A 27,873-nucleotide genomic window follows, 5' to 3' on the forward strand; every position below is an offset into this window, starting at 1 on the left:
TGGAAGCAAAATTGCCCTATATGAATATAACAGATCTGGAGTGGTGAGCTGCCAGAAGTCAAGCATTTGCATAAAACTGGCCCTTCAGTGGATCCCGCGTCCCTGTCGCAACCCTACTGTGACTGTGCTACTGAGACCACCTCCCAGGCTCTGTGTGCCAGGCAGCGCCTCTCCCTGTCTTACCTACTCACATGACATTTAGAAAACAGAGGCACAAAGCCAGCCCAGGGAATGTATTTTGAACTGGGAGTTATGAATGACAATATTATCAGCAGAATTATGTGAATAACTCGAGTTTCGTGTCACTAGTTGAACAAAAAAAACCCTGTATGTTTTGCTGTGCATCACGCTGAAGTGAAATTTGTGAGGGGTTTTCCTCCAAAATGTAATGATGTTTTTCCTGTTCACTGGTCAGGACTGAACTCCTTTCTCTTTGAGGCTGGAGGCCATAGGAAGAATTTATTTAAAACCTTAATTTCCTTCTATTTGAGCTTGGATTTTAGAAAGAAAGTAGAGTCATGTTTGCTTGAGGGACTCAGAAGAGTATCGGTATAATCACTGTTTGAAATAAGCCTGAATCTGGAAAGGTTAAACACAGTGTAATATCTTGGCAGGCACAGTGTACTTGGTTTACAAATCGCCGTTGTTAGAGTCGGCACATTTCATTCATTTGTCCAGGTTTAAACTTTTCACGGCATCTGATCCACGAAAAGGCTTTTTTAATTTTACAGATTTCCCTGCTATTACAACTCCTCAACTCAAAACCAAAGAAACGTTTTATTACAAAAATCCACAAAAATGGTTTTATATGTTAATTTATTCCCATAGCTCATTGAAATATTTACTTAGCCACAGTTGCTCAGGCGGAGTGGAGTCTGCGCCATGTGGTTTTCCACTGAATGTGACAAAAACACAGCCTTGTTCTAGCTCCACCCATTTTTGACAGGATTCAAAACCCCACTCCATTAACGTGAACATGCATTTGCACTCAGTTTAAACATTGCATATGGTTGATGTCTAATTCTAGGTGACTCTGAACATATGAGCTTTCATTTACTGGCTTTTAGCTGTGCATCTCCCATGCAAAATTAAAAATATCTGTAGTCATATAAAAGCAGAGCGCTTTTCACTCCTGCTTGTTAAATGTCTTCTGTATTCACAACTTGCAGACCATTCCATATGCATCAGTTGGTCGTCACTGGTCATATGTGGGACTGGAGCACTGGAGACACTGTGCCCCAGATACAGTAGTACGTGTCGATCCTCTGAGGAAATCAACATCAGGTCCTTGTGGATGTTCAGCCCAACGTACTTGTTGTTAAACCCCATTTTAAAGAGGCAGCCTACTGAAGACAGAAGGAATGCCAGTGGAAATAAGCTGCACTTTTGTTAAAACTCATGAAATATAGTTTTGTTAAGCTCTCTGTGCATCAGAAAGGTCCTTACTCCTGAGATACTCCTTTCCAAGCTGTCTAGCTTATGTTAAATTTCTTGTAAAAATAGGATACATAGGTTTTATTGATCAGTGTTTCTTATAAAGTGTTTTGGGCTTGGTTTGATTGTTTTGATTATTTTTTTGTTCTTTTTTCAAAACCTCGACTAATGTTAGCATTTTCAACCTTTTGCATTATAAAAATAGTTGAATGTGGCTCATAGCAGATCACCATTTGAAATGAGGTTATCTGGCATCTTATGGAAAACCTGCTGTGGAAAGCCTTAGTTAGTTTGGCTTTTATGATCTGTTGCGCACTGCCTAGGAATTACAGCTACCTTTTGGTTGCTCACCAGAGACTTAGTTACTCTTGTGGTGCAGCCAAAACATGTGATGGTTCAGTTTCATCTGGACAGATTTCTGCATGCAAGATTCAGTCCTGCCAGGGATGGCAGGAGCCAGGCTCACAACAGCAGCACAGAGTGCTGTTGGGGTATAGGTTGGCTTGAAGAAATGACTTCCTAGAAATAACCCAGTGTCAGACTGCATGGGCACATCGCTAAGTGGTATTGCTTAGAACCGATTCACCAGCGACAAGCAATTTCTGCAAGGCTTCCTAGTTATTCCAGTGCAATAATGCAGGTACGCAAGGGAGTGTCAGCTCATTGCATGTTTGCAGGATCAAACCCTGGGCCTGTGGGTTTGACAGGTGTGATAAAAGAATAAGTTTTACTTTATAGCACTAATGTATTCTGTGTCCTGAGAGGCCTGACTTCTTAAGCAAGCACCTGATCTCGTACCTCAAAAGCAGAGGCGTATGGCAGAGGTAAGATGTTTGATGTGCATAGACATGTCAGTTGCTCACTTTAGATAGTCCTCCAGGTGCACAAAATTACTCTAAATTTGACCTTTGTCATGATTCATTTACACTTTAGCCTGAATCTAAAAGGATGGTAGTATTATCCTCTGGATCTTGATGTAAGATCATCGTGAGTCATTTGGAGTCTTTCAGCAAATAATGCAGAAAAAAATCATATATGTATATTACTTGGGAGTAAGGAGGGAGACCTCTGAAGAGTAATTTTTATAAAAAAAAGAAAATAAATGTGTCTAATTTGTATGTTTAATTTCTATAATAAAAATAGTGAAGCTTTGTGTAAACCCATACTTGCAGTGCAGTTTCCTGAATCCATGATTGCGATTCGGCCCTTCTTTCTTCCGTATCACACTTCATGGTCTGCTGAAATCATGTTTAGGAGGATAAAAATAGTACATCTTCTGTTTTTTGGCATCCAACCTCTAATTTACAAATATAATTTATGCTAATCTTGAAAGTGCTTCTCAGATACAAAGTAAAATGTGTCATCCTTAGTATATGTGTGTATAATTTATTCTGACGGGGAATAGACATTTCAAAGCCATTTCAGCCCTTTATACTCAGAACATTTGATATGAGCAGAGGAGCTGGGTGTTCATTGCTGTAAGAGTAGGGAAGTGGTTAAAAAAGCCTACAATAACAGTAGCTATTCTCTTAACCCAAAAACACAGTAGATGCACGAAGGAATGAACTGCTGTTTGAGCATCAAGCCAGCTCATATACAATCCCTGAGTTAGGTATTTTTATTCATTTTGTAATTTCGCTGATCATTAGTCATTTTTATGATGGACTTATAAAAATCTTCTTACATCATCACAGTTAATTTTTTGTGACTTCTCTTTTCTTCAGTCTGACTCAGATGGCTTCCCTGGTGGATTAGGTGTATGTCGGGGGGGGCAGCACTGCGTGGGCTTGCAGATCCCCCGAGGGAAGAGACCTGGCCATCCATGTGCATTATTTGCCTTGTAATTTATAGTTCTCCCCGCTTCTGCAGAGGAGCCTGCAGAAGACTCCCAGCCCAGTATCTGCCAGCTAACAAACCAATATGTGTGATCGAGCCTTCCTCCTGAAGCACAAGAGAAGTGAGCAGCTGCTATTGAAATGGCTTCTCTTGGTTGTCTGGAATTTCAACACTCGAAGAAGGGTGACCTGCTGTGGTCCCAGACTGGGGTGCATCCCAGCAAAGAAATGGCAAAATACTGTCACAGATGCCACGTCACCAGCAGAGTACATCTCCCCTTCCTCCTGCTTAGAAGGTCAAGTCTCATAATCAGGTGTAGTTCCCCTTCTGAACTTGTGGATAACAAGGCAGAAAGTCTCATGTAAAGGAGCACAGGAAGAAAAACAGAAACCTCAGAATGATGAGGAAAACTACCAAGTGGTTCTTCGTGCCTGAGGCACGAAACTAATCCATTGTAAGTCTGAACTGATAAGAGAATTTCTGGAAGAATAGCAAGAACAAGGGTAGATACATGGCTGGGAAGAAAATGTCGCTCTAGGGTATTCTGACTTTATGGGACTTAGATATTCCCAAGAATTCTCCTACTCCCTACAAGTGCACTGGGGGATTTAATATTCCACATTGTTTACAGTTAAAGCAGTAACACCAAGTAAAACAAAAGTTTTCACACAAATATTAATTTGTTTTTCAGGAATTAATTCAGTTTCTGCCTGGATCAAGTAATGAAACTTCACAAAGCAAAGTAAAACTGTTATTTGCAATGCTAAGTAGGAACAATGCAAATTAAAAAGACCACACTGATTGAGGCGGTCTCTGGATACTTTTTCTTCATTGTGTATTTTTCAGCAATGTGAGGACAAGTTCTTTTTGTTTTACTTTTCTAACTTAACTTGAAAATATATTCCTAGTCAATAGGAACATTATGACTCATGGCAAAGCAAGGTGGAAATGACCTTGCCTGTGCTCTCTGTCCATTTAGAGTATTTTCTGTCATCATTTTTAATGTTTAGCCTTCCTCTATAACTTGCCCTCTTGTGATGTGTAGTAAAATGAATAACATAAAAGACTTTCCCCTCTGTGGTTCTTCAGACATGTGAACATTTTGGTTATTCTGTGCTGTAGTTTGGTCAATGCTTCAGTCTCTACTTGATAGAATAGAGCAGGCAGAGCACAATAAGCTGAGCTGTAACGTGTCCAGGACTGCCGTGATTACAGCTTATGTGCAGGCAGGCTGATACCGCAGGTGGGAATCGCAAGGTCAGTGTGATTTTTATGCTAGCCCAGTTCTGACCTCAGAAATCTCAGCTGACAGATAAAACCTGTATTGGAGGTATAACGAGGCTCATCAAATCCATCAGCTGGAGCTCTTGTTCATATTTTTGAAATGAAAGCTGAAATCCACTATTACTGATTTAAGGCAGACCCAGCCATTTTGGTATTTGTTGTAATAATTTGACTCCAGTACTGTGTGGGAGAGGGATGGGTAGATCCACTTACCTTCCAGTGCACCCAAGGAGGGAGTGTGTAATCTGGCGGCACTCAGTGGTCCACATCGGACTTGTTCGGTAGCTTTGGAGAAGGCCTGTAACATGTTTTTGAAAGCAGAGCTGCTTCACAACACTCTTCTTACGGGTGTTTGGAGCCAATCTCGCTGCACTGCCCGTTTTTCCACCCACTGCAGCCAATGGGTGGGTCGCTAGACATAGGCAAATGCTGAAGTGCATTTTCAGCACCAAGTCAGCTTTACTGTAAGTGTGTAATGTGAGTGATTGTATGATTAATTTTGTTATTATATAACTCATGTCTCTCTTTGTAGACAAATGTGTTGCATTTTTAACGGTTATTTGAACACTGTACATAATTCTTTGTCAGAGAAGCAGTTGAACCTGGCCAAGTTCAAATTGAACTTCCCAGAGGAATAATCCAAATCTGTATTTCCATATATATTAATAAACTGTGTAATACTTGCAGCAACTCACATAATACAGTTTTGAAATGAGATAGAACTCATTATCAGTACAATGAGGAGCATAGGCTCTTTCCTGTCAGAAATAATGGAGTGAGATCATCTACACAGTTATTTTCCCTCGCTGTCTCTGTAGTCATTTATGCAGCAAGGTGCGTATAAATCTTTCTTGGCCTGTTGTGCTGTAGTGGGACATACAGCAGCCTCAGCCAACTCCTGTGGTTGCAATCAGGAGGAGTATATAAATAAATCCTTCAATTCTGTCAGGTTTCATGATGTAACATCAGCACTGTGCATTGCAAAGCTGCGTTGCACAAGTCCATACTGCTGCCTGAGGGTAGGGGATGCCACACTTGAAATCTGTTGTCCTGCTTTTGTATTTGTGCTCTGGGTATGAGTCTGGAGTGACTCCTTTCTCTTTGCCCCATAATGGATTTCAGTCTGTATTACTGAGATGTACTTGGTACTCCACCCGATGTTACACTTGCACTTAGTAGTCAAGCTATGCTAGGAAATACCTGCTGCCCAGCACTCGGGGATCGCTACCAGCATAAGTAACAAACCTAAGCCTTTTGTGGTCCTGGCTGATGACCAGGGTCCTGGACCAAGAATTAGAGGCTAGTCATCTTCAGCTTGGGGTTTACAGTGCCTAACCATCAGCTGAAGACTGGCTCCTATGCTCAAAGAGAAATGCACTCTCTTTTAAATGTGTCTGAAAAGAGGGAAATGATGTCCTGCTGTTTTGTCTAGTAGCTGAGCAGAGGATGTAGAAAAGCAAGACCAGATCTACTTCAGCCTTGAAGCAGAACAGCAAGGTCTGTTCCCATCTGTGCCTGCAGCCTCTCTCTGACCTGGCTGTAGGCTGTTTATTCTGGAGTAAGCGTAGGAAGTGAGACGGGTTTTCATACACAATGTTGAAAGGAATTCAGTGAAGAATGAAAAGCTATGGGAAGAGAAGGAAAAAGAAAGGACATGATTTAATTTTTTAATGAAACAGCGCATTTAGACATTGGACTTATATTTTGAAAGTTTTTATTTCTGGAATACAAGATGCAGCAGTGGCATCGTAAAAATATACCATGCTTCGTATAAACGCAGTTCTGTGTATTCTTAGGAAAAGGGTGAAACCTATAAGCTCAGTGGAATTTGTGCAAGTCCATCCACAGCAGAATCTGCCGTATAGTGTGTGCTTTAAACACCTCCATGCAGCAGTAAAGTAAAAGCACTAATTAAATAATGTAACATGATAAGAATTTTAATGTTAGAGACATGGCAAACTGAAATTTTGTTTGCTAAACATGATTTATCCAATGGACTTAAGGAAGGAGGCAGACTCCCCACCTGCGTTCTTCAGCATGTTTGGCTAGTAATCTTCTTTAAATAATGTGACAGGCCCTTTTTGTAGTCCAGCGTCAGAGGATTATATGATTTTTAGAACAATTTATGAAAGATTAGTAGGGGCATAGTTAATCATTTAAATTAGCCACAGGTTTTTTATTAATCTTCAAATTAATGAGTTCTACCTTTTGATCTTTCTGGCTGCAAATCCCTCTCGGATTGATGCCAATTAGGATTCTGTAATATCTTGGTTATGAACATGGACCAGTGTGTGTGGCATGCATGTGTCCACGTGTGTGTGTACGTGTGCGGGTAGATGGCAGTGCCCCTGGCGAGTGGCACATGTTCACTTAGACCTGTTCAGTTGTTACCAATTTGGAAAGTGGACCTCTCCACTAGAGGAAATCAAATGAAAATGCAAGGACAGTAGTAAGTGAACGAAGGTTCTGCTTTATCATGCACAAAGTTGTGTGTTGCACCATGCCAATCAGATGCTTTTAGGACAATTAGATACAGCTTGTGTATTACCTACAGTGAAGATGGGGACAGTATCGGAGAATGAAGTGACCTCACTCATTCTTCATATGAACCTTTGAGAAATGTTCTTGGCTTTTAAAGAGGAAAATGTGTTCAGCACCAAATAAGTCGCACCAGCCCAAGGCAACATCGAATAGGAAACTTGCAGAAGAGCAGACTGACCCTGCTTAGAGCTTCAGTCTGTGTGAAGGGGAAACAGGAGGCAATTAGGGCTTTCCAGAACTTCACTGTTCTCATACTGACATTTCTACATGCCCACAGTGGTACCATTTCAAACCTCGTTGCAAACAGGCCCATGTTGACCTGCGTGTGTTGCTGAGTTTCTCTGCATAGTCACTGAATTGCCTTAATTGAAATGTGCTGTAGGTTTTACAGTATAAGCATCGGTAAGAGCTGCTTTTCAGAGCTGCTAAGCATGGATGAGTATAGCAGAAATAATACCAGCTTCTCAGTCCTGCCATCTGCACTACAATGTAGTACTTGATATGACAGCACTTGTTTCAGCTGTGCTTTCCTTCTTCTATACCTGTGTTTCTGAGTGGTTGGAGGTTATTTTCTTCCTGGTGTCCCATAGTCCACTGCCTTTTCATCTCCTGCACTTGTACCTTACTAGTCTGATGCTGCTTGTGTTGCAGCTTCATGTGGATTTAATGAGATGTTAATGTTCAGTTTCCTATATCCAAGTAATTTTTTAGAGCATTGCTTTCTCTTACCATTCTTTAGTCTGAAGGGAAATGATTGATTGGAGCCTTGTTTCCCAAGGTACATGAGGATCTGTAGTCAAAGATGAGTGCAGGCGAGTGCAGATCAATACACGATGTTGCATTTCTAAAGCAGTATTCTTTGCCCTGCTGGCAGTCTTTTGTCTTCCTGAAAACTCAGTTCTGACTTCCAATGTTTGAAATTTGTTCTATAGACAATTTCTAGCCACAATGCTGTGAAACCTGAACAAAGCTTCTCGATTTCTTCTTGTAAAATTTTGAGTGAGTGCATAGTGGTATATCTACATCGCAGTCGATGGAAACTTACGTTCACTTCTGTTCTAGTAACTGTCTTGTTTTAAGAAAAGAGCATTGCTTGTTTACAAAGCTAAAAGTACAATCTGCTCAACACAGGCAGAACTGAGACCCTGCTTCCAGGTACAGTTCAGGCAAAGGTGGATTGTTTACTTATATGTGTATTTTCTCTTACAGCATAGGTGGAGAAGTAGTGAGAGGAAATGAAGGAAGCTACGTGGGGAAACATTTCCGCATGGGATTTATGACAATGCCTGCTCCTCAGGACAGACTGCCACATCCTTGCTCCAGTGGCTTTACCGTGAGATCCCAGTCTCTTCATTCTGTTGGAGGAACCGATGATGAAAGTAGCAGCTCTCGTAAGCAGCCGCCTCCAAAACCGAAGCGAGACCCCAACACCAAATTGAGCACCTCATCTGAAACAGTCAACACTGGAACAACAAGTAAGAGTGGGAAACTACCGGACAGGACTGAAGGTAAACACTATATTTCTTTGGAAAAAAGGCTTTTGGTGACCCACTGTTAAGGTTGTCTAGTTGGTAATTTTGCATTGAAGAATTACTTGTATGTTTCCCTATCTGTGCCAGCACAGGTGTCCTAGATCAATGTTCTCCAAATTTTGGACCAGTCAGTAATTGTCAACCTTTGATATTTCTCACAGAACCATACCACTTATATGGCCTGCTTATATACTGGGGAATGTGTCAAATTTATTCAAAATGGGAGGAAAAAGAGATTGCTATCAGATGGCATATAGGACACTGTTATCTGCATGCCAGCCAAGGACCACTCGCCATATCACTAGCACTGTGAAAACCACAGCTTTAGAGAGTGTCCTGCTCAACAAAGAAGTGAAGGACAGAAATTATTAAAAAGAATACTGCCTGGCATTGAAACGCTACAGCAAGGAAATACCATCCAATGGTAAAAATTGTACCCGAGATGGTATAATGTATTGCCCAAAGCTTCTGTTTGCATATGAGTCTACATTTTCTCTTCCCATTCCTCCCAGTTATGTTTCAGCCAATGCAGCATTCAGAAGAAAATAAACAAATGCGTTGAATAAGGATATCACTTCATTACTTTGAATTACTAAAGATGAGCTAACCCTATAGGGATCTTCTCCTTCCTTTCTTCCATGCTGCAAATGCATTTTGTGCAGCAGTAGGACCAGCTGTACTCCCTGCTAGGAGAGATCAGGATGACTCTGCATCACAGTGTGAACCGTGAGAAGGAACCCTTAGGGACAAATGGGTTTGATCAGTGCTGGTCTTTCCCGCTGCTATGTTACATATCAGTTTTGACAGCCCACGCAGTATGTTGTGCTCTTAGTGCGTATCTCTTCTGATTGGTGTTGTGGCCAGAAACACTTGTTAATTGTATTCATGCTACAACCCCTTTTAAGCAAATCTGATTTTAAAAGGTCATCATTGATAAGAAAGGTGCAAAGGAATGTATAATTCAACTGGTGGTACATATGTCTACAATTGTGAGGTTGGACAGAAACACTGAACAAAAGTAGACTTATTTACGCTGCTGTTGGTAGTTATTTTGCATATGATATTTACCATTACTTCCATAGCTTGTTCTCTACAGTGAACGTTACGTCAACTCCACTAAATAGGCTAACATGACAAATCCAAGCATTAAGTACCAGCCCTTAATAAAAGCAGTTTACCACAATTTTACTGGACCAAGCCTACATAGAAACCATTCAGATTTGTGCCACAGACAGATTTAAAATCTTATATCAGAAAGTCTTTCAAGTCTTTCATTTAACTCAAAAAGTGACTGCATGGCACAAACTTCTTGGTTTGATATGCTCTGAGGTGAAAAGCAGGAGCTCTTAAGTTCCTCAAAATTTCTTTTTAAAAATATTATCTTTTAAAATATTTTTGCAATTCTTTAACATACATTCACACTCTTTCTTCCTGTGTCTGCACAACCAGAATCACCAAGGCTAAAGGAAACTTATTTTGCAGACAGGGCAGTAGGATAGGTTCTAACATTTTCTAGTTTGTTTAGTGAATGTTCTTGCAAGTGTGCATTGAGTCACACAGTATATTGTGCTCTGTGCACAGTATGTTGGTACAGTTGACCTTGGCATTATCTCTGAAACGGTTAGGAATGAAGTCTGTTTTATACCTGCCCACCGCCCTTTTCCTCATTTACTAAGAAGCAAGAGACTTTGACAGCTTTAAAGTAGCAATAATAGTAAAGATAGTAATCAAGTGTTTTATCAATCTCACAGAAGTTATGGCAGACTCCTTAAGCAGTCTGTGTCCTCATGAATCTAGATCTTCTTCAGCATTATTATTATGGAAGGTCCTGAAAATTTTGTTTCTGTTCCCTCATCATTTCTGCCATCTGATATTTGACACCAAGGATGTAATATGTAGTCATGTCCCTTCTGACAGATTTCAAAGTTTGAAATTGATTGACGTTTCTGTTTCCAAGGCAAAGTACCACTTTGCCTCCTCCCACGCTGTGCAGGTTGAGCTTAATCTATCCCATCACCTGGTGGTTATGAGTGGTACATGTGGTATTGTAGCAGTGTTCACTTTGGACAATCCGTATGACAATGGTACTACTGCACCGTAGCACTAAGTATTGCAGAGTGCCTTGGATTCATTATTGTAATCAAGAGCTGAATATTCATAGCAGGATCTCTGGAAAGAACTGGTGAATGAGTAATACTCCATCACTAGCATAAAAGGTAATACCTAAATGTTACTTTTTAGTGTGACTAAATGCCTTCATGGAATATTGAGAATCTCTGTGATACTTAATATATGACCTGTATTATATTAATTCTGCTGCTTTATATGTAGTGCAGCAATGGGCATTTTTAGACTATCGTGAAGAAGTGCGTGGAGAACCCTTTAACCATGCCGTTGTTTTCATGTGTTCAGAATATCTGCCCTGTTTGCATGCGTCTGAGTTTATATGTGCCAGACTTACAGGTGTTTCACCAAAGAGTTTGATACATAGAAAGTAACATCAGATTGTAGGGGTTTTTTTTGAAGTAAGCAATGAAATTTAAAGTCTGATATATACTCAAGGGTGGTACAATATGGTGTTTGGATGAACCGGCTGGATTTCTAAAATGCTTTGCTGTCACCAGGAGAGGCTTTGTTACCACCTGTGCACTCCAAGGTAACATGTTTGTTTTGATGCAAGAATTTTCACAGTTGTCATTTCTCTAGCCTGGGAATGTTATGTAAAAACTGTGGTCATATGTTGACGCGGACATTTAAAGATGAGCAGAACCAGATGAAAGTCAAAGTTCATTATCTGCAGTATTGATTTAATACAAATCTTAAACCACCTTTGTCCCAGAATATGAAATTATTACTGTTGCTCCACAATTAATTCCCAGCAAACTTAGTATCTTGAATTGTGCTAGCTCAAAGAAACCTGTGAAGCTCTGATTCTGCCAGTCTGTTTTTTATGTGCAAGTGATTAAGTTTCTCCATATCTAAGTAGTTCTCATTCTAGTAGCAGTCTTTGAATTCAAGAAATTGTACAACTATATCTTTCCAATTTCAGGTGAGATAGCCCACAGGATACAATATTCATGTTCTCCTAGGGAGGTCTTTGGGACCTCAAGTCCAAGAACATGCAGGTTTAACTTTCAGTTGTCCATATTGTACCCAAATATCTGTATATGCGTGTGTCTCACACATTTGTTTGTACTTGTGGTGCTCACAGACTGAATGGCTACAGCTTTTTCCAGGAACTATGAAAAACAAAGATGAAAACCCCTATTGTTTCTCCATCAACTATTGTGGAATCTTTACAAAGTGTTGTCACAAAATTGTTCCCAGATCATTTTTTTTATGGAAATGCAGAATAATTCAGACTATAATGTCTATTGTCTGAGACAGTGGCTACTTTGAGAAGGAATTTGGTACATTTCCTATGCAACCAGGGACAGCCTCACCACTCATTTTTATTAAGTGTGTTTACTTTTTGCTTTTTATTAACGATCCAGTTTATGCAAACAAAAGCAGTTACTGCTGGTAACTTTTATTCTTCTTCTGATCATGGTAAAGTCAAAATATTGAACCCATCCCATCATAACAATTACCAAAGCATTAGATTGTGTTTTGAATATGAGTCTGACTTTACTGCAGGAGTAAGTAGCAGGAGAAATTTGGTCATGAGCTTGAAAGATCTTTTCTTCCTTGAAGCACAAATGGCATCACTGACAGCCATACCGGCTCCGCACACTTTTCCTATAAGTGCTCTTGCTTCTAAATTCGTGTGAGTGTGAGAATCTTCTTTTAAGTTGTGATGACACATATTAACCCTGTCTCATTGTGCAGCAGTGTGATAACACTCCTGTTTGTGTGTTTTATCCCTGTCTGCCTTGGCTCTGCCTGAAAGAGCACTCTCCAGGTTGAAGGCTTCATTCTCCTTAACTTTAATTTTGTTGCTGTGTTTCCACACTTTCGTGTCCCTTCTTACATTTCAATATTCCTTTTTTACTCTTCCGGCTACCTCTCATATGCACCCACTGAACGCCTTCCACCCGATGCATTTCTCCTCCATGACAGATTTCTAGAAAGTTGTTTTTAGAAACGTGGGCTGTCTTTCTGCAGAGTTTTCAAACTCTGGTAGGAACAGCAAACAAATGTAGCTGTTCCCCATACAACACATATTGGGAGTAAGAAGTGTACTGAAAAGGGTAATTTTAAATAACATTTCAGCATGGAAGGCGTATCTAATCTTGATCCTGAGAGGCTCTTTATTGAGAAAATGCAGGAGTTTAATTAATTGATGTGCCCAATCTTACAGAAAAGGGAATTAATAAAACAGTATAATTGGTGAATGTAACCAGCCTTAAGCAGTGTTTTTTGATGTGGTCACTGCATGTCCTCAAGAAAGGTTTACAGACCTACTGCAGTGCAAATATAAATGAAGAGGTATAAGTGAATTGCATTCTGGAAGTTAACTTTTTGTTAAAATTCTGTTTAGTAAGATGGAGGATGACTATATTATATAAATATATGCACATAATATATATAAAAAATGTAATATGTATAATGAAAATGCAAGTTGTGTGTGCTTGCATGTACACACAAACATAAGCACCCAAATGCAAATGAAAACTCAGAGTAACATTTTCAAACTGCTGTTCATGGTTATAATTCTGCTCCTGCCAGAGTCCACAGGAAATTTAGGTCTGATATGTGAAAATGCTTGCAGGGTTCCCCACCTCCCAAACCCACTCAATTTGTTTACTGTTTTCCCTCTGAGTGTCCTGTGTGGAAGAAAATATCCTTCTTGCTGCTTTCTAAGCCCATGCAAGCCTCTCTCTCTTGCTCAGCAATCTCTAAAGGTGGGCAACTTGTACGGAAAATTTTCCTCTGGAGAAAAGCAATTACAGTAACTGTAACTGGGGTTGCAGTCCAGCTGGTCTCTCTCATAAATCTATTTTTCTGTCAGCTAGACTGGTGACTCTGCATTGTAAACTTGAACTTTTGCTACTCTCATTAAACAGAACTTGCATTAAAGGGATTTAGCACTTTTGCTGTTTTTGCGTGGTGCTGGTTTCCTTTAATTTCATACCTTAGCTAATTATGGATTTAACCTGAACTTTGAAATAGTGTCCTCTGCAGTAACCATGTCATGTCCTTCCTTATAGCTAGATCTTATTCCTGCATCTTTTCATCTGTGCCTACTAAAGGAAGAAATATCACTAATGAGACCTGTTTGACCTAACGAGTCTAAAGGGACTGACAGATGAGTTCTGGAGGGTATAGCTATGGGCAGTTTAAGATGCTACTGCTTCTGGGCTGTTTGCTTGGCCTCCTGCCAGACGTGACAACTCCGTGCTGATGTAGCAGCATGCAATATTTTAGGGACTCATCTTTGAGACACGGGTGCTGCTACACCACCCTGCTGCTGGGCAGGAGCTGTGGCAGGGGAGTGGGGTGGGCAGGTCTGGGCAGAAGCATCCTGCAGGGAGGTCTGTCAGAGCCCTGCGCAGCGAGCACCGGTCTCGTGCAGATGGCTCTGTCAATGCGCTCCCTCCCAGCAAGGGCCAGGCGTCACTGTGGCCTGCAATGGCGGGCTGTGGGTCTGAGAAAAGGGGATGAGCTGGCTGCGTTGGCTGTGGAGGACAGGTTGTGCTGCCTCCTGAGGTCCGGCCTCTGAGGTGTCCTCCCAGGGCATTGGCTCCTCAGCTGGGTGCTCAGCTGGAGTCCACGTGTGTCATGGTGCTCGAGAGGCCTGAGTGCTTGCGTGTTGTGCACTGTGTGGTTTTTAGCTCATTTTCCTCTTTCCTACAGCCTGCTCTGTATTTTAAGCAGAGCATTTAGACCCATGAAAAGCTAGTGTTCATGTTAGCTATATGGGGATAATGCAAGCTGGTATTCAGCCACGTGTAAAGCAGTGTCTGTTTTCCTCCACATACCTTAATCTGAGTCTTATCTCAGTGCTGCATTACCCGTTATTTTTTGTACACTGTAATGTATCTTTTGCAGACTGCAAAGCTTGAGAGGGCTTAACTTGAAACTGTACACATTGGGAGAAAACAACGATGGAGAGAAAAGTCAAAACCAGCATCAGAAGATACACGTCCTGTTGTCAGTAGAGTGAGGTGGAGTTGGCTTTTAACTACCATATGTGATTCCAGAGAACTGCCCTGTGTGTCTGCGTGGCACGGGGATGGATGTGGTGACTTCAGCATTGCTATAGCAATGCAGTCTCTACTAGAAACCCAGCACTCCTTTCCCTTTGTTCAGCCCTGCATCTCAGCAGCCTCCTTGCTGCTGAAAGTGGTTGAAAGGCCGGCGGGCAGCGCTGGCCTGACTTTGCGGTGGGACGCTGCCCAGCAGTGCCTCTGCTCTGTGTTTGGTCCCTTCCGTTGCTGAAGCACCTTGCTCCCCACTGACCTGTTCTCTAGCAGGAAGGACACGGCAAATATTTCAGTCTATTCTCTAGCACTTCAGAGCTTAGAGATTTTCAAAGGCTTTGCTTTGGGGGGGTTGGGGGGGTGGTAGTGGTGGTAGTTTTTCAGTGTTTCGGAGTTTGGTTTTCTTTGCTTTTGCTGAGATTTCAGTTTGCCCCTCCCTGCAGCGAGTTGGTTTTCAGATTGCAGCTCCCAGAGCTGGGTTACTTTCCTATGCGTGCCACCTCCTCCAGCCCTTCATCTTTTCAGGTCTGATTTCTGGTCCCTCAGATAAGGGAGGGCAAGGGGGAAGGAAGGAATGAAAGCAGCAGTTCTTATAGCTGTTATAATAGCTTTCTGTGCAGAACAGTGAACACAATGTGATTTTTGGAGGGATTTATAAACAAGTTTTGAAGCCACAGAGGGAGTATGTTCTTACCCTCAAGGCACATATGCATACTCATTAACGTTAATGGAAGTTGCAAACATTGAACAGAAAATAGAGCATGCAGTGGTAAAAGACATGAAGATGTAGTTACCCACTTGGGAATTGCATTGTGCCCAAGACTTGGCAGTTGGTACTTTAGCTGTGTTGTGCTAGTCTATCCTGTGTACTTAGTGTCTTTTTTTTTTTTCTTTTTAATCTAACAAAGTTGCTTTATATATTCCTCATCTCTCTTTTCACATTAGGATGTTGCTTATTTTCTGAGAGACACTGCACCTATGGAAAAAAAGCACAAAATTAAATGTGCAGCCCCTCTGCAGTACAGATATCTCTCTGTTCTCGAGGGTGATGGAAGCTGTGGTGTTCTTGATAATGGAAAAGCCTTAATAATGCGAGTTCAGGGAGTGTTGTGCTGATTTACCAGATTGACTGCAAATGCAGCCAGTGCAGGAGGAAGCTGTCTGCCCTAAACTGAAGTTAGTAAGCCCTGCAGAATGCTTGTGATTCCTGCTGAGCATGTGGGCAGTTCTGCACTCTGTATGCCAGTGCTGCAGGGCTCAGGAGAGTTTATAAGCCTGGTTGCGGACCCAGGCCCAAACCACGCTTGTGGATTCACACCATTTTGCCCTGGAATTAGGGGCAAAATGCCCCTGCAAATAGGACCTCAAGGCGGTGTTGGGTATATTGCAGACATGCCGAGTAGGAGACTTTCTCCAGGGTGCTGCCACCCTGAAGTCTGCTGACTGTATAGGGTCACTGTAGTCCCTGGACATGCCAACAAGGCAAGGAAACATAAGCTACTGATTCATGCAGCCAGCTGGGATCTAAGAGAGAGTATTAGCACAGGTTTCACATCATATGAAAGTCACTAGGCCTTTAGAGCCAATCCAGCCCCGGCAGTGCTTCAGCTGTGCACTTGAGGTGTCTGGACCAATGATGTTTACCAGAAAGACCACAATGAAGAGAGAGTCTGTGCAGAATGCTGTCATGTGGGTGCTCTTGTCCACTGAATGGGTTAATTTGCAACCTCGATAGACAGAGCCCCTATGTAAACGGAAGGTTATAGTGTCAATAAATCCATTATCATCAGGTCACTGTATGTCAAGCCTGAAATGCTGCTGGAGAGAAATGTAAGTCATCATATTTGCAACTATATTTCATTTTTTATTTTGTTTATACCTCAGGGAACAATAATACTGGGCCTTCTCAGTATTTCCACCTGTGAGCTGAAATACTATGAAACACTAGATTCTTGCATTATTTTGCATCACTGAATGGCTCTGAAATCAGAGCCAGGAGAGGAGGGGAGGAGAAATCCAGGTAATTCTAGTGCCTTGTTTTGACAGCCCTTCAGAATTTGTTAAGTAAAACAAAATGCCCGTGAAACTACAAAAATAACAATTTTGGGATACTCGTACTACTCTTCTGTTTTCCATACTGTCTTTGGCATTGTCTGTTAGGAACATTGTGGACAAATGACTAAGGGCTTGAATAAAGTCCGTGTTTACTCTTAGAACTGGTTTGTGATCATAGAGATATCTGGCAAAACTCATTTAGAATTAAAGGAAAAAAACCAAAACAGCTACACTTTTTAGGATTTCCACTTCTTCTTACCTTATTTTTAACTGGTGCCCTAATTCTGTTCTCATTAAACAACCAATTGAGACAAATCCTTATGGAGTGAAGTGTGACTCGAGCTCTCAAAACATTTCTTGCCAAGAGGTTGATACTGGGAACACACGGTGCTTAGCAGAATCACGTCCCACGAGATTTTAGACTGGCTCCAGGTGAGATCCTGTCATGGCTAGCTTCCCTTTCATGGGTAATGTCTTTCTAATGACTGTTTGAATATAGTGGGCTTGTTTGGTGCACCGGTTTGCTGCTTTTGTCTCTTCCACTTGGCTTAATGCTGGATGACATCAAGCAACATATGCCCGACATACTACAACTGTGTTTGGCACTTCACGCTTCTCAATTTGTACATGCGCAAACAATGCTGTGTCGGGATAACGTGCACAGCAGTGACAGCTCAACAGACCACAGCTTCCATTTTGCAATGCCACCAACTTGCCCGGAGGTCACAGTGTACCAGCCTGGGCTTTTCATAGGTGCATGAGGTGAAAAAAAACAAGCGAACACAAATTTTTATGCTAATTTCAGTGGGCATAACTTTGAACTGCTGGCATGTCAAACAAGAAGCACATCCCCCAAAGTCCAGTGTGATTTTCAGCTAGCTGTTGGTTCATGGTGGGGGGAGGCTTAGATGTGGCAAGTAAAATGCTGGAGCATGGTGTACTTGACATCACCAAGAGGCATATCTTAATATCCATCTCCAGTGCAGTGGTATATTTTCCATGGCTTCCATAATTTCTCTGAGATATTAATGAATAATACTCTGCCTTCGAATTCACAACCAGCTTGCATGTAATGATTGAATAATTCTAGCTCTTCTTATGCTTAGTAGTAAAACAAAACCAGTGTTGCAAGTACAGGACTCTCTAAGCATAAACATGCCTGAAAAAACTCAACTCCATGTTGGGAGCAGTATAACCTTTGGGTTGTTGGCCCTAACAGTGCTTTGTGGGATGAAGAAGATTCCTGGCATTTTCCATGCACGACTGCAAAGGGACCTGTCTCCCATTTCCTCTTGGTAGAATACCAAAGGATGGCTTGGCTATAAATATTGCCTTAGGATCAATGTGATGATGCCACAAGTCTCAATAAGGAAAGTTTTAATGGGGTTAGGTATTTGCTTATGACAACAGAAGTCCCTTAATACTTGGATTTTGGTGAATAAGATTCTAAGTAACCCTTTGGTTAAAAAGAATGTTTATTTTCTTAAATAAGGGTTTTTACAAACAAACGCATGGAAGCTCAAGGTATTCTATGGTTCTGAATTACTTGTTATTTTCTGTTAGAGATAATTTTTTATAGCTCTTGTGGATAAATATCTGCAATGACTAATTGCCTTAAGATCCCAGTCCTGCAAATATATGCTTGCTTGTGAGTAAGTCTTATGCCAAATGGAGACTTCTGTAAATAATACTAACCATCTCCCAGTGGTTTATGTGGAGGAACAGGGCTCTTCACAGCTCTGCCACTGGCTTGGATCACCAGGAGCATTTCACTTGGCTCTCAGTGTCCCAGATTCCTCCTTTATAAAATAGAGATAGTGGCAAGGGCTTTGTTTTGTGAGGTAGTTTGCAATCAACTTATGACTAGAGTATTTCTGCTCACAGTAAAAATTTGGGCTAATGGGTCACGTGTGAGTGCTTTTGTGAATAGCACTGTAGAAAGAGGCTTTTGAGTGGAGAAGGGAATACATGAAAAAGACTGTCCTCGCTTAATGTGAAATTCCACACATCTGGCAGGGTTTCATTTGTGAACTCAGGGCAGTCACTGAGGAAATGAGGACTTCAAGCAGCTTCTGAGCATAGGAACTGCTCAAGTTCACTTTCACTGATGCTGTGCATGAATAAGGATGGCAAAATCTGGCCTGCGATTATGGGCTAGCTCTGCGAAATGCTGAACGCACAGACAGTCCCAGGAGATGGTAGGTAACAACCCCCCCTCAGAGCTTAGGCTGGTATGGATGAATTCCTGCAAAGAGCTTTGCTCTAAGCAACAGCAAAATGAAGCAGGCTGTAAACACTAGGTTATAGCAAGAGCTTCTGCTTTCCTGTGGTGGTACAACTGCTCAACGCCTGGGTGCATCCCTGTGTTCTAGTGGCAGTGGAAGTAGATGCTAGTTCAGTCTTCATGGGGAACTTCCGCAGCTGCAAGAAAGGATAAAAAAAGAACATCTATTGCAATGAAAAGTTGCTTGGCAAAGGAAAGGATAAGATATGTTATCTGAGGAAGCTTCGTGGTATAACAGTTTCATCAGTCACTGGCTTTTCAGTGGCAAAACCAGCATTGGCTTGTCCCTACACCCATGCCATTGTGTTCAGCACATAGTTTAATCATTAGGGCTGGCTTAGGGGCTGTGCTGTAAGGTTGGATGAGTCCAAATTATAAGTAAATAGGAAGGAGAAGAGAAAAAATGGAAGGGAAGGAGAAAAAGGAGAAGAGAAGAGGAGGGGAGTGCTGTGTGTGTGCTCTCTGGAAACACAGTGTGGGAGGGACAAAGGGAAATAAAAACACACCTCATTCATGTAAAGAGCTTTTGGGCTCTCTCTCTCCAGTCATACTCTGGCAGCTGATGCCTGCTTCTTCCCTTAGATATCGGCTAGGATCTTTTAGAGTTCTGATACTGCTCATGCTTTAATTGCCTTTCATTTACCTGAGCTTTCCAAGCATTTTTGCTGGAGAGCTCCACTCTTCCTCGTTGTTCCATCTTCCGTTTTTTGCTTCTTGGTCTTTCCCCTCCCCCCCCCTTTTTTTTTGCAGGGTGCTAGTTTTTAATCAAGTCTCTTTCTTGTTCCCACTAGTTCTGCCTGTGAGTTGAACTGAACAGGTTCTGCAGTCGTGGGTGAGGTAGGAACAGCTTCTGGCAGCAATTCCTCTGGTCCTTTTTGCGCTCCATCTTTGTCTCTTCATCCTCCATCTCGTTTCTCAAGTGGCACAATGAGGTTAAGCCTGGCGTTTGAAACAGGAGAGGGCTCTCCCAAAGCTTGTCTAGAACTGCATACAACACTGTCAAAATGGTATTGTTCACTGTAGCCATAGCAGGTGAATTTATGGTGATTAGACCCTTATAGATGAACAGTATTATAGTCTCTACTAGTTTCACTAGACCACTCTGCAAATGAATGCAAGGTGAAATGATAGATGCCAGGCGCGCAGAGAAGCACTGAGTGGGAGGCAGCTGATGACATGTGGCTTGTCTGTAATTTTGTCAGCTCTTTATTTAAAAGAGTTGAGGAGGAGAGAGGAGTCACCCCTGTATGGAGGTGGAAGTAAACTGAATAGCTGTGAGGCTATTTTCCTAGAGCTGATTACACTGAGTATTTCAGTAATGCTCAGCCTCTGACCACGGAGGTGTTACATCTCCAGGCACTGCTGCCTGCCTGTGAGCTGCTCTGACAATGCCCTGTCCACTTCAGCTATCATCACATTCACCCAAAAGATGCTCAGTGACAACCTGCAGGAACTGCTTCTGCAGGGTCACCTTCTGTCCTTTCAGTAGAGGCAAGAGTGCCCCTTTAGATGAACTCTTGTTCATTGGGGCTCATTTGCTTTCTTGATGCTCCTGCTGGGGCGACTCATTTGACGCCTGCGATTGACCTTGTGCTTTGTTTTGAAATGTGAGCTCCGTGGTGGAAGGGCCTGACGGATGTGTCACTCAGCAGCAGCCAGGGGCTTTTTATACAACTGCCTCAAAGAAAAGAATTGCTCAAAGCCCGCAACATTTCGGGGGGAGAAGATGTTAGTAAAATCTATTGGGTCCTCATCGCTGGTGGGAGACGCTGGGGAAGTGTGGCAGCGTGTGTGGGGCTGCCGTGCCCATGGAATAGTTGGACAAAATACATTTCATGTTGGAGTCCCCCAGAGGTCAGTGTTATGCACAGTATCACCTCGGTAGGTCTGCCAGCTTAATTTAATGGGCTGCAATTATTTTAGAAGCTTGGCAAACAGATTGCTACTTATGCAAGCAAATAATGGATTTGACCTACTTACTGTATCTGTAAGTAGGAAGATAGGCGTTACTGTGGATCTAAAAAATGAAGTCTCATATCTTTGGACAAATTATTGAAGTCACCGCTAGTGTTCTGGACAGGATGTTTGTGAACCAAAGCGACAATTAAATCAAGTGAGCAAATACAGACTCTTTTTCTAGATAAATGAAGTAGGTGAGCTAAACTTACTGTTTCATTAAGCATTTGCTCTTTCTCTATCTTGATTTCCTTCTTTCCCTATTTCCCTGTAAATCATTTCAGAGTCCGCTATTTGGGTGCAGGTACTGGATTTAGAAATTGCCCAGAGCCAGGAACTCTTGCAGAGATCACTTTCAGTGTCAGAATGGGTCACGTACCACACCTTCTCCAAGAAGTTAATGAAAATCCAGCAAATTGTTTCCCACATGATCTCCCTCAGCTATGATAGCTAGTAGTCAATAGCGGTGTTGTTCCTGTGAAGCCAGGAGTTGCATTCAGTCTGTAGCATGCTTGTGTTTACGTGAACATTGCCAAATGATACCACAGAGGCCTTCAGTGCTCTTTGGGCAGCAGATAATACATGAATAAGCAGCTCAGCCTTTCAAAGGCTTACTGGTATAATAGTGGTGTCCACTACATACCAAGCTCATGTGATGTAGGTATCTAAGGCACATGTTGGTGGGACTTAGCTCTTTACACGTACCTAGAAGCATACTTCTCTGAGCAAAGAGCGATTGTTTCTTTCTGGAGGTCATCAGAAATGCTGCGGCGCTTGCAGTCATCATGCGGCACAGCCTGTAGAAACCCAGTCAGACAAAATGCAGAGCCTCACCATCTTCTGCGTGACATTCGGGGAATGCGAGATGGGTAGCTACAGAGAGGGAGAGGGGGCAGCTAGCGCAGGATGACAGCCCAGGGAACTGTGCTCTGATACCTGCACCACACAAAGATGCTGGGTGGGAGGCGGCGGGGGCTGATGTCACCCATCGTTCTCAGTGTGAAATGCAGTCAGTTTGTGGGTAGCTGTAAGAATAGAGCCATAACAGTTAATTTACAGTAAAAGAGCGAAAACTGTTCAGGTTTCATCTCCAAGGTGACAGTCAAGATACCATAAATGTCACTTTAAAACTGAAGGGCTTTACTCACCTTGCAGGTCTGTGTCTGTTTTTCTGTACTCTCTTGTGACCATGTTTAACTCTTCAGTGCCTCAACTCTGTGCATGTTCCCACAGCAGAGCAGTAGAGCCACCAACCAACAAGCACACAGGCTTTGTGAATTAATTTTCCTGCAAGCATGGTTCAGTAGTTCTATTTGCATGCTCTTCATGTAGTTCATCTAATGATGCTTGCGATTGATAAATTCCCATGCCAGTTGCCTCTATATCTAGAATTCCTTCAGATTACATACAGTTACAGCATTTTCTAGTGCTACTGTTGCACTGGCTGCGGAATCTGTTTCGCACAGGCAGGCTGCAGGCTATGTGGTGCAGGCTGTCTGAAACAGAACAAACCAGCACTTCGGCAGCAATATTGGTTGGATGTGTGGGCAGTGTGAGGATCCTTTACTCAGATTCCCACTTCCCCAGTAATCCTCCCACCTCTCCCTCCTCAGAGCCTGCTTCCACTGGAACTGCTGTTAACTTACACCCATGTAATTCCATAGATCCTGACCCCTTGTGTCTGGGCATGTTAGTTCAAGGATATTTTTCTAAATGGATACTCCGAAATCATTGCAACCTAAAAGAAGCTACTGTGAGATTTTTTTGTTTGCCTCCATTTGCACTCAGTTCATCAGTTTTCCTGTAAAAGGAGGATGATTCAAATTGACTTTTCTTTTCTTACATATCCAAAATCTTTCTTTTTCTGCTTTTCCAGGGCTGTGCCGACTGACAATAACTTTTAGCTTCAGTGAATTGTACAGAAAGGCTTGATTGCAAATAATTTGTAATTATTTCTCAAACACTCTCTTTTCTTTATTTCTTTGCCTATTCAGCGTTACCTGGAAAAATCAGGGACATCAATTACCCATTCTTTAAAAGAACTAGGATGTGAAGTTCAAAATATATGAAAGCACGAGGCTGGGCATTCAGAAGGAGACTTTGTCACTTTGTAATTTTCTGAAAGCTTTTGGAGACCTTTTTATGGTGGGAAAGGGTGAGAAGCAGAGCTCAGTGTGTCAGGCAGATACAAAGGGAAGAGGAGGGCTGTGGAGGAGAAAACCTGGAAGTCAGTCTGCTCTGGAGCATGGCAGTTCGGGGAGGGACTCTCTCCAGCATGCGGATACTCCAAAGTTTTTGAAATGTCCTGGTATCTCTGCCCTCGTCTTGATAATGTGGCTCTGGCGGCAGGACAGTTAGTGCTGTAGGCTGGCTTTTGTGAATCCCAGGCAGGAATAGCTACCTTGGCACATACAGCATGTAAGGAGCCACAAATTTGGTTTTGTGGCCCAGATACACAGCCCTGAACTGAACCTGGCAGCAGCATGTCTTCAACCATGGTGCCTATCAGTTGCAGAAGTTGTGGTGTTGGATTAATGCAGAACTGAATTTAACTGTGGGGCCCAATTCTGCTCTCTGTTATACTGATGTTTAATTCTGGAATATTGCTACTGAAGCCACTAGGTTTCTACCACTTTGAATTAGAGCAGAAATCAATCATTTTAAAAGCTAAAAGAAGTTGTAGCCAAAATAAAGGGATCTGAATACTTTTGAAGAAGTCTCCTTAATCATAGCCTTGAGACATCCGAGTAGCATATCAGTAGTATTTTATGACGCTCTCTTTTAGTCCTTTCATTTTCAGTATAGTTTTGTCCTCTTTAAATGCCCAAATAATTTCCAGTAGAGCTAATAGATTCAGGAGGGGGAATAAATATGTACTGCATGAAATCATTGTGCAGAAACCACCTGTGGCTTGCAAAGCTGTTTGAATGAATCAGATGGCTCTTTTATTCCTTCCATGTTCTTTCCCTCTGCTTTTTCCTACTAGCATCTCTTAGAAAAGGAAAAGGTAACCTGCAGGGAAAGGACTTGTGTCCATGAGGACAATGCTATTTTGAAAGCAAGTATTTTTCATGACAGAGGTACGTTCTCTGATGTTCAACCTACTGTTCAACCTCTGATGTTCTCCACTTCAACCTAGTGATGATATTTCTATTGTCATTTGCGAAGATGCATCTTTGTGTGTATATTTTATGGCTGTTCACAGTGTAGGAACATTTGCCTTCAAAAATTGCTTGGAGAAGAAAAGATGCATGTTCAACAGTGCATGTCTCCAATTGATATATTTAAATTTGCTTTTGTTTTCTACTGTTGCTTTCCAGTGATGAGAACCGCTGTGCACAGATTAATATAAACAAATATAAACAAATACATTAAAATAAAAACCTTGCCTAATACACCTTAGAGCCTAAACTGGCAAAAGACAGATGGTGAAAAGTGGCAAAAAAAAAAAAGGGGTGAAATGACAGGCAAGGCCCTGTGGCCTGTGACAAAGAAATGAATTAAACTCAGGTCTCATGAGTGCCAATCTTTTGCACAGTTCAGAGGACTGTGCCTTTTTAAATTCAAACTAACTAAGATTATTCAAACTTCATCTACAGAGATAATGAAATCTAACCCAATATAAGCACTGGTGCACAAATGCACTTAAGATCACGTGCAACTTTGAACAAGCAGTTCATTTCCTTAAAGCCGTGGGGTTACTCATAGTCTTGAACTTGCACGTATCTATAGGCTCTGTGCTACCCTAGAGCTGGATTTTCTCTGTTGAATTATGTGATGTAAATCAGAATCTGTGTATCTTTGATTCAGTATCCAGCAAGTTCAGGGTTTAATTAAAGAAAATCTATTTCCTTTCAGTCCTGGAGGCTCTTTTTGATAGAGGGTACCCCTCAAAATACAGCAAGATTAATTCCTTCTGCATTTAAAGTAACATTTTTAAGAATTTAAAAAATGTTAGGCCCCAAATCATTCCTTCATTTAGAAAGAAATTGAATGCTATAGCCTCTTGGAGAAATTGAAAGGGAGGAATTTTCCTGTTACATGTATTTTTATTCTGTTTGTTGCAGTGAACAGCACAATAAATCGGCTTGGTCTCTGAACTGCAGAAGCTGGTAAACACCCAAAGGACAATAGAAAATTACAAAATTCATTTTAGTTCTTAGACATTTTCACTTATTCCTTATACAGTGAGCGAATAATAAAAAACAATGTGATAACACATTTTCATATTTCAATCTCTCCTTAAAGAGTAAAAAAATACTTCAGAAGGAAAAGATGACAAGAAGCATTCTGTATTTCCAAAATTATCTATGAAAGGCAGATTATCTCGGCATGTCTGAAAGCTATGCGTAACCTTTGTGCTACAAATATCTCATTTCAAAAATGTCATGTTCTGCTTATTCAGTAGGGCTTCCGTAAGGCTATTTTAAGCACTGTGCTTCTTATTTCTAGATGAGAACTGAAGTCATTGCCGCCTGCATGTTTTGTTTCACTTGCAGTCTATTAGACATAGGTAATTGGTTGGTAGTAGGATGCTATTAAACAGGGAGAGTTCCTGCCCAAGCAGTGTAAACTCCGTGAAGTTTGGTTTTGTTTGCAAGGATCATTGTGCCTCCAGTTTATCAGCTGTGGTAGTTTGGGTGGTTCTGATGAAGAAAAGGAGCATCTGACATAGTGCCCTGGGCTCCCGCAGCCGGGGCAGCTGCTGTGAGTGAGGGCAGAGGACCACATAGCAGTTGCTGACCTGTCTGATCGCCTCCAGTCTGCTCGAACTCCTCGCAGACCTGGCAGTCTCTTGCATTTGTGTGTCTCTGTAGTAGAAGGACTCACAAGAGCTTTGTGGTGCAGTTTGGCATGGCTGGTTAAGGGAGTGTGCACATGGCAGGGAGAGAAATAGTCCTCACTTTTGTTTCTTCCATCTAGCTTTCGATCAGGCCCCGTGTGCTCTGAAGTACGAGTGGCAGAGTCTCAAGGCAAGTTACTGGCGACAGTTGCACCAAGGATGTAATAATCCATGTTGAAAAGCACTTAATTACTCCATGTTTAGAGCAGACAACACAGCAATATGTGTGTCACCAATATGTCAGCATGGTTTGCTTTTCATAGGAGTTTATGTTCCCAGCAGGCACTGAATGCTTTTTCTGCCTGATAAATGTCAAGTACTTAAAGCAATCTTGCCTGTTCCTCTCCGGAGATTGCCAAATAATCTCCTTTCACTGGCTGTGGGATCTTGCCAGGGCTTCTGCATTCATGCACATTTATCCCTGCCAAATGTTGGTAACACAGGAACTGTACAAATACGCCCTGCTTCTTTCATTGGCTCTGCACAGCTCTGTTCGGTTGCAGGATTCCCAGTTTTTTTCTCTGTTGTTCTGGGCCGGAGCGATAGTTCATGGTCCATATTCTCTTACCAGGTGTGCTGTAGAGTTCAGCCCTTGCTATGGAGCTGTGTTTCAGAGTAGAAACCTTTGTTAAATAAACATGGTGTCTTGCATCATAGGCTTCTTAAAGCTAATTCAGTTTGCCTCCTGAGTGCCCCGCGGCAGCTGAGGGGAGTTCCCAGTGGGTGTTGTGCAGTTCCTCTGTTCCCAGTCATGATAAGAAGATTCCTTTGCTATTTAAGCAGTCCATTTACCTGTGCATTTTCTCTAGGAAGTGTTATAGCACCAAATGTTCCTGCTCTGGGTAGCATATAGGAGGTAACTCTATACCTTTCTAAGGTTTATAAAATATTTTAAGCGTTTAGTTTTAAATTTTAGTTTGAAAGTCCAGTTTGTCAAGGAGGGAAAAAGATCTCAGTATCATACCACCTCCTGGAAACAGATGCTTTAATAAAATAAACTGTGGCAGAGGAAAAAATGCTTTTAATAGAAAAAGCAAAGTAATCTTTCACCTTGTCATGTTTTACCCTGTGTATCATATAGCAGAACTGGGTCATTTGACCTTTTTGTTGATAATGTCATCAAGATATTTTAGCTATTGCCACATATCATGCGATGGCAGATGAGAATGCTGTGTCTGTCACTGCGGTACTTAATTCCAACCCATGCAAAAATATTTTACAAGACTAGATGGCAGAATGTCAGTCGTTTTCCATGACATTTCTCATTTCCTTGTCTGTAATATAATAACTTGTGAATGTTGTATATGCAAACCCTAACACCTAAGGACAGGTCTAGACCGTGTGGCAGAACCTCATCAGTTGGATAAAAACTGTGAAAATGGAAGGAGGGAAGAAGGAAACTATTTCTAGCAATTTGTTTGAAAACAGAGTACTCAACCACTTTTAGCTACTTTTAGGTAAAAGTATCAGTTAAGAGTAGCCTTGAATGACCTTTGGCACAAGAACATATTTTGATTACTTTGTCCATCAGTAACTCTCCCAGTAAAGGGATGAAAGAGCGGGGATATGGCTGTGAGACAGAGCACGTTCTCAGTGTCACGCCCATGGCACAGGAGATGTAGAAGACAGCGTAGGGAACAGGGGTCTGAGGAAGGCGGAGGAGCGGGAAACATCTGTATCTCAGGCATGCACTGGGGATGGCAGCACGATGCACAGGGAATGGAAGACTGTGAGAAGCCTCCGTGTACAAAATACACAGTTTTCAAATGCAGCAAAGTCTGTAATCCTTTGGCTGGTCTAAAGTAGAGTTCAGGCCCTGGGCAACGTGTTCAGAAATGATCAGGCAGTTTGTGCCAGTCTCATTGACTGTCTCTTCATTTTAATGACACCAAACTGAAGAAGATTTTGCTTTTGCCAGGGTTGTAAATCAGATTAACAGAGGTGTAGAGAAAGGATTGAGATCAA

The 27,873-nt window shown here is 41.8% G+C and overlaps 1 protein-coding gene across 3 annotated transcripts in view; it reads left to right on the plus strand.

The window, feature by feature from the left end:
- NYAP2 (neuronal tyrosine-phosphorylated phosphoinositide-3-kinase adaptor 2) overlaps positions 1–27,873 on the plus strand; it is a 146,258-nt gene that overhangs the window by 57,304 nt on the left and 61,081 nt on the right. For all 3 annotated transcript variants that reach the window (XM_074591635.1, XM_074591634.1, XM_074591636.1), the window contains one exon: positions 8,305–8,603. In XM_074591635.1, coding sequence (XP_074447736.1) covers positions 8,305–8,603 — 299 coding nt within the window. The remainder of the gene's footprint in view (positions 1–8,304; positions 8,604–27,873) is intronic.

The sequence above is a fragment of the Larus michahellis genome, chromosome 6 (genome assembly GCF_964199755.1).
Source record: "Larus michahellis chromosome 6, bLarMic1.1, whole genome shotgun sequence".
Classification (NCBI taxonomy): domain Eukaryota; kingdom Metazoa; phylum Chordata; class Aves; order Charadriiformes; family Laridae; genus Larus; species Larus michahellis.